This window comes from Trachinotus anak, unplaced genomic scaffold (assembly GCF_046630095.1).
Source record: "Trachinotus anak isolate AG129_WGS33_773 ecotype Australia unplaced genomic scaffold, CSIRO_AGI_Tana_v1 ptg000002l, whole genome shotgun sequence".
Lineage (NCBI taxonomy): Eukaryota > Metazoa > Chordata > Actinopteri > Carangiformes > Carangidae > Trachinotus > Trachinotus anak.
Window position 1 is genome coordinate 14,648,217 of NW_027273853.1, and position 19,701 is coordinate 14,667,917.

At 42.0% G+C, this 19,701-nt stretch overlaps 1 protein-coding gene across 1 annotated transcript in view; it reads left to right on the forward strand.

The window, feature by feature from the left end:
- Positions 1-244: 244 nt before the first annotated feature.
- Positions 245-19,701, forward strand: part of ptprq (protein tyrosine phosphatase receptor type Q) — a 35,574-nt gene continuing 16,117 nt past the window's right edge. Inside the window, exons 1-33 of the mRNA XM_071500315.1 lie at positions 245-707; positions 892-1,017; positions 1,127-1,271; positions 1,390-1,677; positions 1,788-2,005; positions 3,412-3,592; positions 3,811-4,185; positions 4,296-4,607; positions 5,312-5,605; positions 5,692-5,991; positions 6,653-6,783; positions 7,117-7,246; positions 7,338-7,491; positions 7,660-7,766; positions 8,059-8,156; positions 8,590-8,758; positions 8,964-9,224; positions 9,353-9,513; positions 10,847-10,958; positions 11,654-11,762; positions 12,731-12,845; positions 14,476-14,545; positions 14,724-14,923; positions 15,133-15,361; positions 15,479-15,607; positions 15,709-15,855; positions 16,081-16,244; positions 16,833-17,349; positions 17,476-17,637; positions 17,790-17,969; positions 18,055-18,162; positions 18,670-18,951; positions 19,048-19,329. Coding sequence (XP_071356416.1) covers positions 663-707; positions 892-1,017; positions 1,127-1,271; positions 1,390-1,677; positions 1,788-2,005; positions 3,412-3,592; positions 3,811-4,185; positions 4,296-4,607; positions 5,312-5,605; positions 5,692-5,991; positions 6,653-6,783; positions 7,117-7,246; positions 7,338-7,491; positions 7,660-7,766; positions 8,059-8,156; positions 8,590-8,758; positions 8,964-9,224; positions 9,353-9,513; positions 10,847-10,958; positions 11,654-11,762; positions 12,731-12,845; positions 14,476-14,545; positions 14,724-14,923; positions 15,133-15,361; positions 15,479-15,607; positions 15,709-15,855; positions 16,081-16,244; positions 16,833-17,349; positions 17,476-17,637; positions 17,790-17,969; positions 18,055-18,162; positions 18,670-18,951; positions 19,048-19,329 — 6,301 coding nt within the window. The 5' untranslated portion in view covers positions 245-662. The remainder of the gene's footprint in view (positions 708-891; positions 1,018-1,126; positions 1,272-1,389; positions 1,678-1,787; positions 2,006-3,411; positions 3,593-3,810; positions 4,186-4,295; positions 4,608-5,311; positions 5,606-5,691; positions 5,992-6,652; positions 6,784-7,116; positions 7,247-7,337; positions 7,492-7,659; positions 7,767-8,058; positions 8,157-8,589; positions 8,759-8,963; positions 9,225-9,352; positions 9,514-10,846; positions 10,959-11,653; positions 11,763-12,730; positions 12,846-14,475; positions 14,546-14,723; positions 14,924-15,132; positions 15,362-15,478; positions 15,608-15,708; positions 15,856-16,080; positions 16,245-16,832; positions 17,350-17,475; positions 17,638-17,789; positions 17,970-18,054; positions 18,163-18,669; positions 18,952-19,047; positions 19,330-19,701) is intronic.

Here is a 19,701-nt window from a genome sequence, read left to right on the forward strand (position 1 = left end):
TGAGCACATCTCAGTTCCCCAGAAAACAAAAACCACATCTCTTATCCTCCTCCTGTTCCCCTCAGCACGCCCCTCATCTCCAGCCTCCCCACCTCTCCTCTCCTCAGGAGCCCAGCTTTTGAGTGGCCATGTGCCCGTGGTTGCCATGGCGAGCTGCTCTTATCCCAACAAAGAGGCAGAACAAATTGGGTTGAACTCACAATCTCTGTCTCTCACTCCCTCTCTCTCTCGCTCCTTCCTCACATACACACAGGGGAGACTGTCTCCTTCCTCACATGCGGGTTCGCTTCTCGCAGTTGACAGCCATTGACTCACCGCTGACTTTGAGTGCGCGCTAAATTCAAAGTCTGAAGGAGACTGTCTGAAAGAGGCAAAGTTTCCCCCCATGATCTGAGATAGCTACGTGTTTGTTACCTGCTCACAAAAGAAGTTTGAAAGTCTGAAGAAAAAAAAAGTCATTCACAAAGTAACAAGCCGGTGACTTTTTCCACCCTCGACTGTGCTGATGTTGAAGCACAGCAGCCTTTGGTTTCACTTATGAGCCTACCAATGGCTGAGGGGAAAGCCGGGACCCGCTGTATCGCTTTGGAAGTGACTGTATGTGTCCAGGTGGATCAGTGACTGGAGAAATGTGTGCTGGGTGAGATGGAGTGACATTTGCAATGGGTGGAACAGAGCGTCTGTGGTTATTTGCCAGTTTATGCCAGGTAAGGAAAGGGCCTGCACAACTGTAACTCCTCTGTTTATATATGCAGTTTATATTCTAATTCTTTTATGCTTTAATGTATGCATTGAAATGCAATTGCCCTTAAGGAATTGTGACACACTTGGTAAAAATCGTTACATTCAGCAAACACTCAACTCTTGCCTCTTTATTTTCCTATTCCTCAGGTGGTGCTGCTGATCTGTGAACAGCACTCAAACCCTGTCGAGATTGAAATTAGGTTTCAGTCCTTCCCTTCCAGTCCAGATCCGGATAGCTACACAGTCACCTGCGGGAGTGCAAGTCACCGTCTGGTAAGGACACTAGCAAAGGTGGACAGTGGCAGAGATACCGTGGTTCAGTTTAATGTGTCTGGTCTGAGTTTAGTTTGAGGGATCATACATTCTTCTGACACCTCTGCAGGTGTATGCAGAGCTCATTGATCCCTCAGCGTGCTCTTCTGATTGCAAGATGTCACTGCGATTGGTCGAGGATCAAAGGGGATATAACATCTCAGTGAGAGCCACCAGGAATGATACCATACTTGAGGCGAAGACCTTTCACTTACGTGAGTCTCTGTGAACCTGTTTACCACAATCCTGATGAATAAAGGTAACAAACCTGATTGTTTTGAATATTGATATGTTGGTTAATGGTGTTATCTTCCCTTCTGTATTTGCGTCCAGTGCCAGTCTCCCTGTCTTCGTTTCATGTACACAGCACAACGACTACCGCTCTCCTGACATGGAAACTTCACAGACAACAAAGCCTATCCACCCTGAGTCTGTACAACACACACACACAATCGGTCACACACATCTTCAACATGAAGCCCTCAGAGCTAGCGAAGTCCCAGTACGAAATGATAGGTCTCCAGCCTAGCACACGCTTCAAGGTCAAAGTCGTGGTGACTACACTGCTCGAACACCTAAATTTGATCTTGAAGCAGAGATTCAGCATCAGCATGGAAACAGGTATTATACACGTGCTGTGCTACAACCACATGACCACAACTTAATTCTTGAAACTGACTGCAAGTAGGGTGGACTCTGTGGTCTAAGTCGATGATTGTTTCTGTGTCCAGCTCAGTGCCCCCCTGGTTGGCTGGCCGATGGGAGGAGCTGCTACAGTGTGAGAAGAAGAGGTTTGACCTGGCGTGAGGCCCAGCACAGCTGCAAACACTTGGCAGCTGGAAGCCACCTGGCTGACCTGAAGACCCAGGAGGATCTGCTTTTTGTATCTTCTAACCTGCTGAGCCACAACAACCTGCTGCTGCTATGGACTGGACTCAGCGACCAACAGGTAGCCTTGTTTCATAAACATTTGAGGGAGAGGTACTGGGGAGAGTAGGCTTCTTTTCATGCTCATCAGTGAGAGCCATAATGATGATAATTTTATGACTTTGATTCATTTTTCCATTTACTTTGTAGTTGTTTTCTTTGAGAATATATATATATATATATATATATATATATATATATATATATATATATACAATTTGAGAATTGTCATAAAGAAACAAGCCTTTGATGAATTTAAGAGGGATTTGCCAAAAACCTGTCTATGAAATATTTACAATCACAACTTTATTTTTACTCCAGCAGGAGTTAAGTGACTTTTCTGTCCTGCAAAACTGTGTTAAAACCTGGATAATAGAGAATTATGTGGATAGTGAAGTACAAGGCTGTAGATTAAAAAATAACCTGCAGTGTATTTTATTTTTTCCTGTCCAACATTTTGTCACACTTACACAATTCCTGCAGGACGCTTTCGACCTTAAAGAATACTTCTGTAGGAAATCTGCACATATGGATAAAGGTATCTGATAAAGGAGCCTATACAAACCTAAATGACGAAGATTTTGTCTACAGAGAATTATGATTACGATATGTTTTGAGAAAATAGCCAAATTAATTTTATAGTGAGTAGCAAACTAAGTATGAAATGTTAATGTTATTATAAATGTTATTTGAAGGCTATGTTTTATGATTGATTGAAATAGTTTATAAATATACAGATCTTATAGATCCTCACATATTGTTGTAACACCAAACCAAAACCAAAAATAAATGTACTATTATGGAAATGTGTCCTTGAGACTCCAAAATGATATAATTAATCGATGGTGGAGCCTGGCCAAGGCAATACTAATTGAGTGAACAGCTTTACATAATCTGAAAATCTAGATCTATCTATCTATCTATCCATCTATCTATCTATCTATATATATATATATATATATATATATATAGAGAGAGAGAGAGAGAGAGAGAGAAATATGCAGTATATAGATATAGATAGATATAGATATCACTGTCTTCCCATTTTATCTTACCTCTTTGTACATGTACATACACTCGTGCCACTTTTTTGTTTTTTTTGTTTTTTTTTTATTATACTTTTTTTCTTCTTGTGTTAAATTGTTTATAAAGGATGTAGATACAGCATAGAATGGAAAAAACAGCAGACAAAATTGTGAATATGATTTTATAAGTTGCTGAAACTGAAATAAAAAGTTTAAAGTTAAAAAAGAACTGGACCCAAATAACAGTTTTCTCTTGGGCTGCCTTTACTGTAGCCTGCAGTGAGATCCTCACATATAATTGTGTGTCCTCTGTCTCAAAATCATAGACCTCGACAGTATTTTAATGACAGTGGTCTAGTGATGCCTGTGTATTCAGCACATAATCTCTCTCGTCTGTCCACAGGAGGAGGGCCAGCCTCTCTGGTCTGATGGCTCATCATATAACCTGACAGACACTATGATGACATTACTGCCAGCCAATCACACAGACTGTTTTGCCCTTCAGAGGAACGCCACAGGACCAGGATACTTTCTCACGCCATTCTTCTGTAACATTCCCTTGCCCTTCATCTGTCAATACCGGAGTAAATAACTTGTGCACATCTTCAGAAATACATCACTTTACATTATTTTACAAACCTGTCCTTAAAACATCACTGCCTTCTATTTTCTAATGTTGAATTGTCACCACCTTTTACCTATACTCACTAGTTAACTCAAACAATAAAACTTCAGAGCAGTTTCTTGCTTTATTTCCTCCTCAAGTTGTTATAATGTTTCTCTGCTTTCCTCCCTTTCACAGCCCCTCAAGTCCCTGCCTCATTCTCCTTTGACCTGGTTCAGGTGACAGAGCAACAGGTGGAGCTTCGTTGGAGTGACTTCTCACCCTTGAACTCACTTGATCATTCATCTTTTGAGATATTCCTCCAGTACCAAAAGGAGGCAAATGGAGAGTTGGGGCACAGTGATGAAGGTAGAGGCAGGACATCAGAGGACGAAACGGGGACACAGAGCCAGAGCGGTGTTAAAAAAATCGTGAAAGTCCCCATCTCGCTCTCTTCCAGAGGAGTAACTGTGGCAGGTTTGTCTCCAGGGAGTGTCTATTCTTTCACCCTTAGAGCCTCTCACCCTGCAGGCTCCACCTGGAGCTTGGGACAGACACGGACTGCATACACTAGTGAGTCTGCTGAAAAACTGTCACACACATGGGTTACACAGAGCAAAAGAAAAGGCAGTATCTTCCGCTCACAAATGTAATTTCAAATATTTATATTCTCTTACTTACAGGGCCACTTCCTCCTCAAAACATCTCTGTCGGCCCCATTACAGTCAATCAGATTAGTGTTCACTGGATTCTGCCAGATGCACAGTATGTGGCTGGATGGACATTTGTTGTTCGCTACATGGACGTGTCTTCAAGACAAGAGAGGATTGTCGGAATGACCAATATCTCCTGGTCATCTGAGACTGCTGGGGCGCAGGCATATACTACTGTGATTGGAGGGCTGGAGTCTTACAGGAAATACATGGTGGAAGTTTACACAGTCACTCGGCATGGGATAGAGAGCTGTGGACAGGTGCCTGTGATTGTACAGACTGGTAAGCATGTAGCAGCAAACATTTTGACTCATAGCACTCATAGCATTTTGACAAAAGCACAGGAGTTACTAATGACATTAATGATTTCTCTGTTCCATTTAAGTGTCCCAGTGTGACGGAGCCAGCATGCTCGGTTTATGTGATTAATTTCAGTTTCTGGGACAAACTAGACAGGTGTAGTTTGAAAATTAGAGCAAATGTGCAAATGAAAACTTTACAGTCTCCTGAAAGTCAGGTTGTTATTAATTCTCTGTGATTGCCACTGTGGATCGTCTAATTCATCCAGGTAATATGGTGCACCTAGTCAAATATGTTCTTTTGTTGTGAAGTTGAAGCTATTTTGCTGTTGATTTGATCTAAAGCTGTTTTTGGTTCTGGGAATTCACAACACGCGGTCCTAAGGTACCGACATTGACACTGAGGATTTCCTGTGTTCAGAACTTAAACATCACTAAAGGTCCAGTGAATGGGTTTAGTAAACTTGTTTTTTCAAGTAATAAATTGTCCTATGTTGCGTCTATTGTGAATACAGTCTATATGAATAGAAAATTGCTGCTCTATCCTACCAACCAAACATTGGAGATGTTTTAAAATTTACACTTGAGTTCAGTAATTGTCTAAACTAAAATCACTAAAAACATAATTGTGCTCTTTGACCGACATTAGCTGACAACTCAGTAACACTCTGCTGTTGTGCCCCCTAGTGTTGAGGGCCCCTAGTGGTCTGGTGGTGTTCAGCACGAGGGGAAATCTGACAGTCTGCTGGACCAGTCCACCCGATGACCCACCAGATGGTTATTATATCACAGCCCACCCACTCAGTAACCCCAGTGCCTCTTCACTGTGGGTAAACCAATCCAGTCCTGGTGCACTCTGGATCAATCAGACCACGTGTATTGATTTGGGCACATTTACTCCAGGTCAGACTTATGTAGTAGGAATGGTTGCACTGAAGGGAAAAGACAGAAGCCAGAGGACCAGCGTCATACACACCACAGGTAAGAGAAACAAGAATACTGTCTTAGCCAATGTGGACATTACCTTTAACCACACTTTGTCTCTTTTTCTCCCTCTGTATGCGCAGATCCAAAACCAATTCAGGTAGCGGTCCCTTTTTCAGTCGGCACAAACTCTGCACAGCTGTACGTTCAGCATCCACAGCTGGGTCTGATCGATGGGGTGAAAGTGTGTGTATGTCCAGGAGTTTGTGACACTGTGTGTGAAGGATTATGTGGGTACTCATGCGACTGGTACTCCCTCCCTGCTGGTGTTCATATTGTAACTCTTAGAAACCTCAGTCCAGGATCAGTGTACCAGTTCAGGGTTCACAGCACCAGCCGGGAGCAGACAGGACCACCTTTCTACACCTGCCCCATAAAAACAAGTGAGTTATCTCTGTTAATACTAGTACATACAAATACATGTATTAGTCATGTATTAGTCAAACACCTTTGAATTGCCTCTAACTTAGAGGTGTCAGCATAAACATTAAGACTTAGATTCACTTAAACTGAACTCACAACATAGTGGGTCCATGACCAGCCTCCCACTGGTCACCTATCACCAGCCTCCCACTGGTCACCTATCACCTGCAGCATTTTTCTCTTTTACATCACGAATGATATACAGTCACTTGACACACCTACCTGCTCTATCATATAGTTTGTAAATCTATGAAAAAACTATACCAGTATTGACAACACTTTCCCTTTTGGTTTTCATTAATTTAAAGATTTTTGGTTACAAGAAAATCAACACCATTAAGGCCAGGTTTCAAGTTATGAGACAGATATTATGTTGGTAGATATTGTACCTGTTTATGATATAATGTGTATCTTAAAGCAGGCAGATTCATCATTCAACATAGATGTGGATGAGTGTTTTTTGTTCCTATTCGTTTTATATTATATTATATTATGATTCTCCTCTTTTCTTTTTTGCAATTAATGTGGCATTTTAAAATACACCAATTCAAAGGTAATTGTTATTTTTAGTATGTTAGAGGAATAACTACTACGGTTGTCCAATTTGGTTTGTGATTTTAGGTCTGATGCCTCCCAGCAGAGTGAGGGAGGGGGTGGTGACAGATACATCCATAGAGCTGCTTTGGGATCCTGCACAGGGACAGGCTCACAGCTACGAGGTCATCTGCCTCAACTGTGACCATTCACACATGGTAAACTAACATAAACACTCTTAAACTATTGTAAATGCTTTCACCTGTGCTTTTAGGTTCACGAAGCAGCTTTGCGGAAGTTTGCATCTGAAAACCTGTTAAAGTCTGAATCAAGAATGAAAGTTTTTTCACCAACTGCAATAACTAATGAATTGCATTAAGCAAGCTAATGCTAAAGCTAATCAGGGCATTCTCATGGTGACCAGTAGTTGCATGTTTCTATGTAAAAAAAAAAAATGTATGTATGGATGAGTGTAACTTGTCTAGCTAATGCTGTTAGTGTAAGAATTATAATTAAACAACCTATTCACCTTTTTTATTTCTCTGCTACAGGTGCAGAAGGTCTTCAGTCAGAGCGCAGTATTTTCTAGTCTGACTCCAGGCAGACTCTACCACTTTGTAGTACGAACAGAGAAGGAATCCTTCACAGACAGTTCCCCCGTCACCGTTAACATCACTGCAGGTAAACATGCACGCACACACATAACACGCGCACTGCTGAGTCTTTCTTCTCTAATCAGTAACTCCATGTATTTGTTTTCTTTATGTGCCAGCTCCAAGCCCAGTGGAGGTGTCTCTCATCAATAAAACCACATCATCCATACACATTAGTTGGAGTTTGGCCAGGGGAGTAATGAGCATACTCATCCTGTCAATCAAAAACAGAACAGCCAATCAAGAGCTCACCATTTCTCATCAGGAGCCCAGGTTAGTCTCACTCTAGGTTAGCCAGCACACAAATTATTGCAGTTTTATGAGACTGGAATTACAATAATCTGATCCAGACTTTCTTTTATGACAACAGCTGGTTACAACATGGACTTTTCAAACTTAGCGCTGAAAAACACTGACTGCTAGAGGTGTGTGTGTTCACAGATCTTACAAGTTTGAAGGCCTTGCCTCTGGAAGCCAATATACAATTGATGTGATCTGCACTAGTGGGGAAAGGAAGAGCAAACCTGCTACTATGATCCTCCATACTGGTGAGTTAAAGACATGCACCAAATATTGGTTGTGAGTGTGCTCACATTAGCATGTGTGTGGGAGAGAGAAGGGAAAAAAATGATTTGGATTACAAAATTAATGTAGCATGAATGGAGCAGAGATAGATAGACAGACAGACAGACAGTTAGTTAGTTCCTTAGTTATAGTTATACTTTAATTTTACACACATAAATGATTTAACAAAGAAATAATTCACATTATCCAGAGTGACTGATGACGGTGATTATGTCAGTATATGGTGTCACATGCAAACCAAAATCTTGTCTCCAGTCCCAGAGGGACCACAGGAAGTGGCTCTTTCAGAGCAGGTTGTGACATCTGTGTTTGTCACCTGGAGACCACCACCAGGACAGGTGGAGAGGTACAAGGTAAGACATGTTTACTAATGTATCTCTCCATTGGTAGAGACAGGCATTATTTGTTTTTATACTATAGTATCTTTCAGACATTTCAGTCATTTGTCACACACACATTACTCAAAATGTTATTTTTTTTCAAGGACGAAAGAGGCCACTTGCGTCAGGTTCCGTGCTCACCTGTTGGTTGCTTAGCAACTGTTGTCGGCACGCCGCAGATTCAGTTACCCACTGTTTAAAGATGTATGACCTCTGTAGAGCCACGGCCAGGAGGAATGACCAAGCACATTACATGCACACACAATGCAAAACCCACATTAACAGAAAGAAATGAGAGACATTGGTAGATTTACAGGGTTGGTTAACCAATAATGTCTTCACTGTCAGTAAAACTTTTTTTTAAAAGCCCCAGTACGAACTGAGAGTTCCTTTTTGTTTTTCTCAGCTTGTTTTTGGCCTGCTGTCCGTGGACAGGAAGTCATGGATTGAGGTGCTTATCCAGGGCACGAGTTTTGAGATCAGGGATTTGATCCCAGGGTCAGACTACGGTGTCAACATTCAGAGTGTGTTGGGCTCAGACACCAGTCAGGTGGTCCACAGAGAGTTCAGCACTCGTAAGAGACACAGTAACACACAGACACACACACACAAAAACACACAGGCCTAAATGTACATTACATACACACTGATCAGTAAGGATAAAGCAAGCTGCTGGTGCTTCTTCAGTCAGAACATAATTCCCTCATAACACATTGTTGTTGAAATTGTGGCCTAAATTATGAAAACTGAAGTTGTAAAATTGCAATCATGGTTCTCCAGGCCCAGCAGGATTGTGCGCCCTCCATTTGGACAATGTGAACTCTTCCTCTGTCTCAGTGAGCTGGGACAATGCATTTGGAGAGTTTGACTTCTACAGAGTCACTGTCACCAACACCTCAGTCACAAACACACTCACCATGCCCAAGGAGGAGCAGGTTGCCGTGGTTACAGGGCTGGTGGACGGATGTAGCTACAACGTGAGTGCTGAGAGAGTGAGGGGAGTGACAGCGGGGAGCGCTGCCTTTCTGACCGTAACCACAGGTAGACAATATTACAGGTGCTGCACCGGTCAACACTCCATTATTATCACCTGGCCTGAACGCCTCTTCATTAAATTTCAGAGACTTTCTTCACCTCTCTGAGTCTCTTCCTTTTCTGTCCCTCATGAGTGCCAGCCCGTGTACGAGGGATGCATATCCTGAATGTGTCTGCACGTGCATTCTCACTACGCTGGGAGCAGGCAGTGGGGTGTGTGGATCATTACCAAGTGAGCCTGCTACCTAACCAGGGCAAAGTCACAGTGCACTCTGGGCATGATGGATACATTCAGGTACATACAACACACCACTTAGATGCACTAACAGGGGCATTTCTTCATTTACACTTTGTTATTAACCTAATAAACTCAGTGGAGACACTTGGACAACAAGACAGTATAGTTCACTTCATACCATCAATGCAGTGTTATGAGGGAAGAGGAGAGGCATTGTAAACCTTTACATTTATAGCTGAGTTATGATACTGAATGTAAAAGCATGCATGCATTTTCTCTCCTCCCATTCAACCAAGTACCGCCCCATACTGGCTCTTCCCGGCTGCCAGGTGTCAGATACCCCCCAAAATGTAACAACACACCACACACACACATAGAGAGCACGCAGAGCACAGAGTTGAGTAATAGATCTCATTATTTATTAAGTTGGCCTCATGAGCTCAACCCTGAATCATTCATTTGCTTAAGCAGCTCTCCCCAGAGAGTGAGAGAGACCAGAGGGAGAGTGTTAGCCTTGTGCTAATGAAAGGACCCACTGCCCTTACTGGCTAACCACTAAAATTTTGGAATACCTCAAGATTTGTCATTATCCAATGCCTGGACAACTAACCCTGTGACATTTAACCTTACTCATGCCACTAACCAGCCTCTAGACTTGGAGTCAGTCCTGTTCAGCTCAGTGGATTACCTGTAGACCACAGCTAACATCCGTGCACTAACACTGGATGCAGCTCTCCTGACGAGGCCTCTAACCTGCTGTGACTAAACTAAAGCAAACTCTGCTACCAAGCATGGTCTTCTTCTCACTCACCCTGCTGCTCACGCTCTGCCTGAGACAGGGACATTCACAGGTAAGAATTCAACACTCAATATCTGACATTGTTTTGCATACAGACGTTAACACACTTAGATATACAGAGTATGAATACACACGCTTGAGGCTTGCGTTTCAGATAAATAAGTAAAACTGCAGCCACATGAATTGTATTACATGCGCACACAGATTAAAAAAAAAAAAAAAAAAAACTGGTCTTGGTCATATTTCTGGGAGTAAACATAAAGCGTTTCTGTGACTTGTTGCCAACCAACATCCTGGTGTCATAGTTGCAAGAGTTGTTTGGTACACACACAAAAGCAGAAAGCGTGCAAGACTATGTCTCTCTCGCACATAACATATAAAGATGCAAACAGGTGCAGCCACAAGCAGAAACAAGCTGCCGTCCATTCACAACCGCCCACCTTCATACAGCGTAAACAGATGGTTCTTCTTCAAATTGAGTTGTGGTGGAGAATTATTACAGTACAGCAAAAAAAACAGAAGGCTGAGTGCATTTGGGGTGTGTTTGTGTGTTTGTTGTGACCAGGTGTCTGTGTTTTGCTGTTTTCACAGGCGGATGTGGTCAATGTCAGTCCAGGGACACAATACAGTGTAACGGTCACAGCAGCCTCCTCCTCCAACATTAGCCCAGGAGTCAGCCGCATGATCACTACTAATGAGAGTGGTGAGACGTGAACACACACGCACTGTTTGTTAATGGTTGTGTGGGTTTTGTTTTTGGGTGTTCAAGTAGCATCAGGTTCTGATCTGCCCTCTGCTGTTTAATTCAGTCCTTGTACAGCACGTACAGTACACACACACTGAGGAAGAGAAAATTAGTACAGTAGATGTGTCTGTGCTAGTGTGGGTGTGTGTGTGTGTGTGTGTTCTCCCCTCCATGTTTAATTCCTTTTAGGTAACTTAAGCCCAAGCTTTTGAACCGGAGGATGAATGGGTCGACAGTGAATGTCAGAGAAATGCCACTGCTGTGTGAGGCCTTATTCATCAGAGCTCGGCCCAAAACACACTCACACAACCCCACAGTCTCTCTCTCACACACACACACACACACACACACACACACACACACACACACACACACACACACGTTAAGATCAGCCCCACTATAGACAAAAACACTATTCTCCGAATGACTGTGCTGCTCTGACTCTGCTAGTGTCTGGTTGAAATGTGAAATACAGAAGTTGTTATTAATCGAAAGATTTATACAAACTTCTGCTTACTGGTGGTATTTTGCACTGCAGATGGGATTAGATAAGACATTGGAAATATGTTGGATCCTACTGAGATACAAATAAAGAATTATGTTAACACACGTATGTGCTCTCTTCTTCGCACACTTTCCCTCATCACTTGCAGTTCCTGGTCCACCTCTAGGCCTAGAAGGAGAGGCTGTTGGCTCTAATGGTATTCTGCTCTCCTGGACCATGCCACCTGATGCCGACAATATTGATGGCTATGTCATCAGGTAGTTCTTTGTTGTTTTTGTTCAAAACTGTGCTTCAGGGTCTATTTGCATGGGTTGTGTGAGTTTCAAGCATTCAAGGGAACACTATTGTAACTGTCTCCAACAACACAATTGTATGTTCAACCACCAGAAAGGAAAGCAGGACCAGTAAGAAATACTAAATATTATAAATTTAGTGTAAACTTTTGTAAACTCTGTTATCCTGGTTTGCGTGTACACTAAGGCCTCTGTGCATAGTTGAATTGCACAAACTGAGACTTGCATTTCTCCATGGGAATGGCTGCATGTAGAATATGTAGTCAGGTCTCTTACTTAAGTAAAAGTTGTCATACTGCAATTTAATAAATCTCTATTATTAAGTGTTAACTTTAATCTGCAAAATTACAGAGAAGTGTAGATATTTCTGCCCTGTCCTATAAACCTCATTTAGCTGCAGGAAGAATTTTTTTACTTTTTAAATTCTTCATCCAACTTGTTTAAAAATATTATGCAAATAATTGCGTTTCCAAGAAACAAATACATTTCCAAGAAATAAAGAATTTTCCAAGAAAAATAGAATTTTCCAAGTTTCTAAATTGTCCAAGTTTCCATAAACACACAATTATTGTGAAATAAAGTTGATTTGCATTGAAAACAGCTTGAACTATTCCCACAGTATTAGCAGAAAGTAGCCCTTTAAAGGCTCAGTTCTAGTCTAACATGACCTGATAAGACTGATTTCTTTCACTCAACAACACATCAGCTTCACAAAAAAGTTTAATATTCCCCTCTAGAATATGGTGGATTAGAGTGAAAAACTCAAATAAAGTACAAAGTAAACATCTGTACAGTCTTTGAGTAAATGTTCTTAGTTACTTTCTTGGCTGGTACTTTTGCACCTGAATCTGATGGAATGTGAAACTTTTACTCCTTCATCCAGCCCCATATTGTTCATACATACAGTTGATGCTGTGTTTTCTTTCTTGTAGGTACAAGGAAGTTTGTCCCTACCCTGACCTCACCTTCACACAGGTGACCAAGAACCTGGACATACCAGAGACCCTGCTCACTGACTTCACATCAGGTTCGACATACCTCATTCAGGTAAGATACATGCTTCAAAATGTGATTACGTTGTAGTTGATAGGATTTTCTTTTTTGTTGAGCTCAATATAAAACAAAAACAAAACAGAAAAACCAGGTCGTCACATAAACACATTGGGACATAAACCAAGTGGTAAAAACTTAACACTAAAACCTTAATGATCAAGAAAAAAAAAAGATTAAAAAGAAAGATAAAACAATCATATTCCTGAAAATCATCCTCCTGTATTGTTGTGTGGATGTGGCTAGCTAACACAGATCTCACAAGACCAGACTATTCTCTTAAACTGGCTGAATACCGGTAATTGATCCTGATTGCATTATTAATCAGGTAAACAGATCTATGGATCAGCCATGGCTCTTTCCACTGTCTGTTGTCACTGAGCTTGAATGTGATCGTGCTTATTAGTTTTCAGAATTCATTAACCCATAATGACCTTCATACAAATGGACTCTGAGAGACTGACACACATAGTGATTATACCAGCACATACTGAAATTTGCGTGTGTGGGGGCTTAAGAGTGCGTGTGCATGTATCACATTACTACACCTCACCTGTGAGTGTGTTGGCCCACTAAACCATGCAGAGAGCTCAAGAGCAACTTTTTCTACTTCTCTTCTGTCCCACATATGTTGCAGACTTAGGTTTTCTACTCGTGTTATTATACCTCAGCAGTAAAAAGCACACATGCTGACATACACTGCAACAAATCATAACATTTATCAGCAATTTTGTCCTTCAACTGGTCCTTAATTTCTAGTGGATTGAAAAAAATCTGCCCAGGTTCAAGGTATCGAATCTATTACAGTAGCCCTCAGAGAACAATTACCTATGTGAAACTGGAAATGCACAATTCATTTTTTCTGCTGTGCTGTCTGTGGTTATTACATGGCTGTTTCATTATAAATTGTACCTACTGTTTTGTATTGTAACTGCACTATACATATGTTGTTTGCTCCTATGCTGAACATGCTCCTCTGTGCGCTGACAATTTTCTTCAATTAATGGCATTATAACTTTATAACTAGATTGTATACTTTTAAAACTAAAATAAGAAATGCTTGGTGCTGAAGCTAAAAATAAAGCAGTTTTTCCTCTTTCCTGATTAAGTGGCATTTTCATGAAGTATTTTCAAGGTGCTCCTGTGTAAGAATGTGATCAATTAAAACTGAATATGGATGTTTCAAGATAGTGCTGGGGGTGGTATTCTTTATTGTCCATTTATATTACATTAATTCCCCATTAAACTGATAAAGACTTAAGTTGCATTTTTCCTTCATTATCCAATTCATTTTTATTTATTTTATTTGAATTACTGGAAAGAAAAATCAAAGACGTGGTTAGCACTTTAGAGGCTAATTAAGCATACACACTGCTTCAGGTAATTGTGTTGTGATCTGTTTACATATTGTTAACATATTTGATGTATAATGTTGTATCACTGTTGTGTGTTAAGTCTTACTGGGATCACTGAATCACCTCTAACAGAGTGTCATTCCAGTTGTAACCATGGCCTGATCTTAGCACCTAATTGGTATCTGATGAGTGCTCTGCTGACAAGAGCATGAATTAATCATTATAAGCAGTACCTTCCGACTCTCTCTCTCTGTCTCTCTGTCTCTCTGTAGGTAGCAGCCATATCTCCAGCTGGAATAGGAGTGTTCAGCAAATCTCTATACATCAAGACCGCTGAGTCCCGTGTGTATCCATGCACATGCACACACACATCTCAAAAACTAAAATATGGCTATTGTGCTGTGGGGTCCAAGATTCTGAGACTCTCTTATTCAGTTGAACGGGAACGTGGTCTCAGATTTTTGAACCCCACTGTATGTACATGTGTGTGTACATTAATGTGTGTGTACATCTCCTGCAGCCCCTGGCCTGGTCACCAACCTGACAGCATTTGCTCAAAACCACACCTTTGTCATGGTTACGTGGTTCCTGCCGCACCGCATCAACGGCCTCATCACTAAGTTTGCTGTCAAGGCAAAACACGCTCGTACAGGGCAGACAGTCCGCGTGCTGGAGGTCAATGCAGAGGAGATCATGACTGGAGCGTTGCCTCACTGCAATGTACAGTAATGCATTATACTGTCACCTCTGTCTGTCTTCGTAACTGTGCAGTTACTGTGAAATGTTCTGTTTCCGTACTCTTCCACTGTCAGGATTATAAATGCTACCTCAGCTCAGGGCTGACCATCTGTGCAACGTAAGTTTAGAAATTAATTTTTTTTCTCATATTTTACCCTCTGTGTATGTCCTATGTGATTTTGTGTGTCTAGGATGCGGCTGATATCCTGTCTCGTGCAACTCCAAGTCCATTGGAGATAACAGCGTCATCTCCACCCATCACCCTCTCTGCCGTGCCCCCTGCAGCTTCCTGGAGTGTGCCCATATCAGTAGGGGTTGATCAGCTGCGGCCTTACACTGCCTATCTATTCGAAGTGTCTGCTTTCACCTCTGATGGAGAAGGACAGATAGCCTCCACTATGGTCCGCATGCCAGAGTCAGGTGTGGGAAAAGAAGCTAACAAGGCTATAATTTCTATTTAATTTGATTGTAACACTGGATACACATTATATACTGGATATGTAAAAAATATGATTTCTGTGTGCTTATATGTGTCAGCCCCAGAAGACTCGCCACAAAACTTCTCTGTACTGAATATGACGTCAAGATCAATCTCCGTATCCTGGAACTCTCCCAACATTATCACCGGAAAATTCACCTACGTGCTCTACCTTTATGGACCTACAGGTTATTAATTATTTATTCAGGGGTACACATGTACACGTAAACGAACTCGTACTCTCAACTGATAGAAATCCATACAATTTTCTATTTCCTCTTCATCCCAGGATATCTGTATGAGAACAGCACAGGAGACATGCGGTTTGCCTTTACTGGTTTGACCCCATACACAAGGTACACGGTGGCTGTCCGAGCCAAAGCAGCTGGAGAAGTGGGTCCAGCAGCACAGGAAGATGTAATTACACCTGCTGAAGGTGGGAACATTCATGAACTAATGTACTAACACATCTCTTTTTGTTTTTAGACACCTTAAATCCACTTATTGTGTCTTGTTGAGAAACGATGAGAAGGAGCACATGAAATCGTGCGCAACTACAGAAATGTCAAGGATGACACAATAAAGTCCAGTAAATGTGTTGAGTGTGTTTTCCCCACCTCTGTGTCTGTGTCTAACTGTCTGCCTCTGTTTTTGTGTCTAGCGCCCAGTGCAGTGCAGGACCTGATGGCAGTGGCTGAGGATTCAGTTTCGATCCGTGTGAGTTGGAGAAGCCCTGCTCAGCCTAACGGTCCGATCATCCAGTACAGACTGCAGGTCCTGGTAGACGACACTCTGCTTCAGGACATCACCCTCACTGCAGAAGTGGTAAGTCAGATGTTACATCTATCTACAGCCACCATAAACTTATCCCATCACGTCTCAATCTTTACATATACTGCATATACACTGCATATTAAAGGATGGTGCTCTTGTCGACCTGTAATTATTCTTTTTCAGCGTACTTATTGTATACCAACCTGCAAACCCCTGTCACGTTAAAGCACATAATATCATGAAAACCTGTACAATCCATTACAATGGCCCTCCAAGAAAGCCTCTATGAATCTTAAAATATCCACTTCACAAGGCATTGAATTAATTCTTGTTATGTTTTAGTTAAGAACAACTGAGTATTATAAGATTGAAAAAGGTCATACTTGTTGCATCGCTGTTGTGATGCATGAATTGCATTGGACTGTACTGTACAGATGCTGTATCCATTCCCTCCACATGACCCTCTGTAAGATGACACATTTTTATAAACATAACATCTTCATATGCAAGCTCTAAGCAACTGTCTGTGCCTATTGATTCAAGTCAACATTGCTTTAAGGGCTGCTGAGCCCAAGTGATTAAGGATCCCTGCTTTAATGAAAAACTACTTTGAGAGAATTCTTTTTTTTTCTTCTTCAGAATTCAACCAATTTCTATGAAGATGAGACGTCACCCGCTGGTGTCCATAACAGCCCAGGGCGGCGTAAGAGAACTGCTGATCTCAGTCTGATCACGTCTCCACCGACCTTCACGGCCACTGTTTCTGAACGCACACTGCCAACCAGCATGACTGCTTCCAGCTTCGCACACTCTGGACTTAGAAGCCCTGACCACATAACTATCACTGATGTTCAACCTACTGATAACCCCATAGGCACTGAGAAGCCCAGCACCAGTTATGCCTCTGCTTCATACATTAACAGCACAGATATTCAGTCTTCTGACTCATCAGTCTCTGGGACCATTGCTTTTTCTCTTACCTCTGTGCCACCTGCTACACTTCCACCTTGGCTGACAAAGCAATCACATGCTGGGGATATGACCTCAGATTCCTCCCCCTTGGCCCTGACCTCAAGCCAGGTCCGCTTGTCTACACATGATGCATCAATTACCGGACACTTTTCAACACGCAGTGCAGCAGCTTCTGCTACTACAGGTGGGAGAGCACTAACTGTAAATGCTGCTTGTCTTAACTTCCTGTGGCCCTGTATACGAGTGTGCCAGTGCTTCTAAATCCTGTGCATACAGGTGTATACATCTATTTCTGCCATATGTGTCACAGGTGTAACAGTGAAAGAGGAGGTGATGGACATCATGTCTGAGGAGTTGTCTTACCTGGTGTCAGATCTGAATCCTTTCACCGAGTACACATTCAGGGTCACTGCTTCCACCACTGTAGGAGAGGGCCCTGCCACAGATATCTCTGAGAAGACCAGGGAGCAGGGTGGGTGGTCACATGTCACTTGCAATAATCATTAATTATTAAAAGAAAAAAAAAACAACAACAAAAAACATATTATAAAAGCTTTAAAAGATGCAAAATATTTAAGAATTCCAATCTCCCTAATAATGTCTTGTGCTGTGTGTATCTTTTAGTCCCTAGCTCAGTGCTTGAAGTGTCCTATCAAAACATCAGCTCCACCTCCATACTAGTGAGCTGGGTCCCACCACTCAACCCAAATGGACGGATCACACATTACACTGTCTATGGCCTCAAACTGCACAGTGACCAGGCCCTGAAGTGGGTTACCAACACTACCAGCATATTGATAACAGGTGGAGTACTCAGCTTTCCCGTCATTCAAGTCACTATAAAACAGGTCTGGTGCTAAATATCTTTCTTCTCTGATTTAATGGACAGATTTAGACAAGTACACTGGTTACAAGCTACGTGTGGCTGCATCTACAGCTGTGGGAGAGAGCTCTCTTTCTGAGGAAGATGACATCTTTGTTTACACCTTAGAGGATGGTATGTGCTGAACACAAGCTATATGCGTGTTACTGATGGAAGTAAGAAAAATTAAACAATGAATCTTTAGAATAAATTACCAGTAAAACTGTCAGGGATTAACAAGAATAAGTTAGTGGGTAACATGCATCATTACTTTTAAAGGTATTTACTCAGAATTATTAAAAGCCTAAGTATTACAGTTCGTCCTCTGAACCGAGGACCATGAAAGTCTGTAAAAAGTTTCATGGCAGTTCATCTTGTAGTTTTTGATATATATCACAACTGAAGTGGTGGACCAACAGAATGATATTGAAGTGCGATGAAATTAAAACTGTATTCCTCAACTTTCTGCATGCTCAGTCTACAGCATTACAAGTTAAAATCACTAATATTTGATTTTATGTTAATGAGTAACATTTGTTGGTTTGTTTTAATTGTATTTCAGTCGCTAACATGTTAATTTTGATTCAGGTTTTATTGGCTGAAAGATCATTCTGGGATTTTACTTGCATATCTCACCCTCAGAGCCTGACTCCCCCCCTATGAACCTCACTGTGGTAGACACCAGCCCCTCCACTGTCACACTGGTCTGGTCTGCACCAGAGAAAGCCAATGGGGTGATCCAACATTACGAGGTCCTGTATGAGAACGAATCCTTTTCTGCTTTGATGAACACCTCCTCAAACAGAGTGACTCTGATCAACGTGAAGCCATTCTCCTACTATAATGTGTCTGTGAGGGCGTACACCCGTTATGGCCACGGCAACCAAACGTCAGACACTTTATACCTCCTGTCTGGAGAGGATGGTGTGTTGATGGATGCACCCACCCACATGAATCGACACATATGAAAACCTTTAGCAGCAGTATCAGTAAAGGTGCTTCTTCATGTTCTCTCTCCAGTCCCAGGTAGTCCTCCATATGGCCTCTCCTATGAGTCAATCAGTCCAAGTGAGGTGAATGTGACCTGGCAACCTCCTCAGCTGCCTAACGGGGTCATTACCCACTACAGCCTGGAGCTTTGGAATTCCAGTCACTACCTGAACCTCACCTCCCCGTCCAACTACATCCACATCACACATCTGCGGAAGTATGCACAATACCGCGTCATGGTGCAGGCACACACACGTGTCGGGCCAGGAAACTACAGCAGCGAGCCACTCAACATCACAACACTGGAGGATGGTGAGAAGGACGGGTGGGGGAAGGAGGAAAGGGCAGGGTGTGTTTTCAATTCCAGCAGGCTGTGTGGTTGATGACTGGCTGATAAGTTTGAAGGGCTTCTGATTAAATCTGACTTTCCCTTTTCCTCCTCTGTCTCCAGCTGAAACACATGCTAATGTTGTTACATCACAGGTATTCGATCCCACTTGACACCCAGGAGAAGCATAAAGAGTCATCACGACTAACCAGTTTTCATTTCAGGGCATTAGTCTGTCTCTCTCTGGCGCATTCCCGGGGGCCTTTCTGAGTTTCTGATTTGTCCGGTGCAAATGTGTTTTTAAATAATCAATCAACTGTTCAGTTTCTGCATTGATAGGCCATACTTCTCTTTTT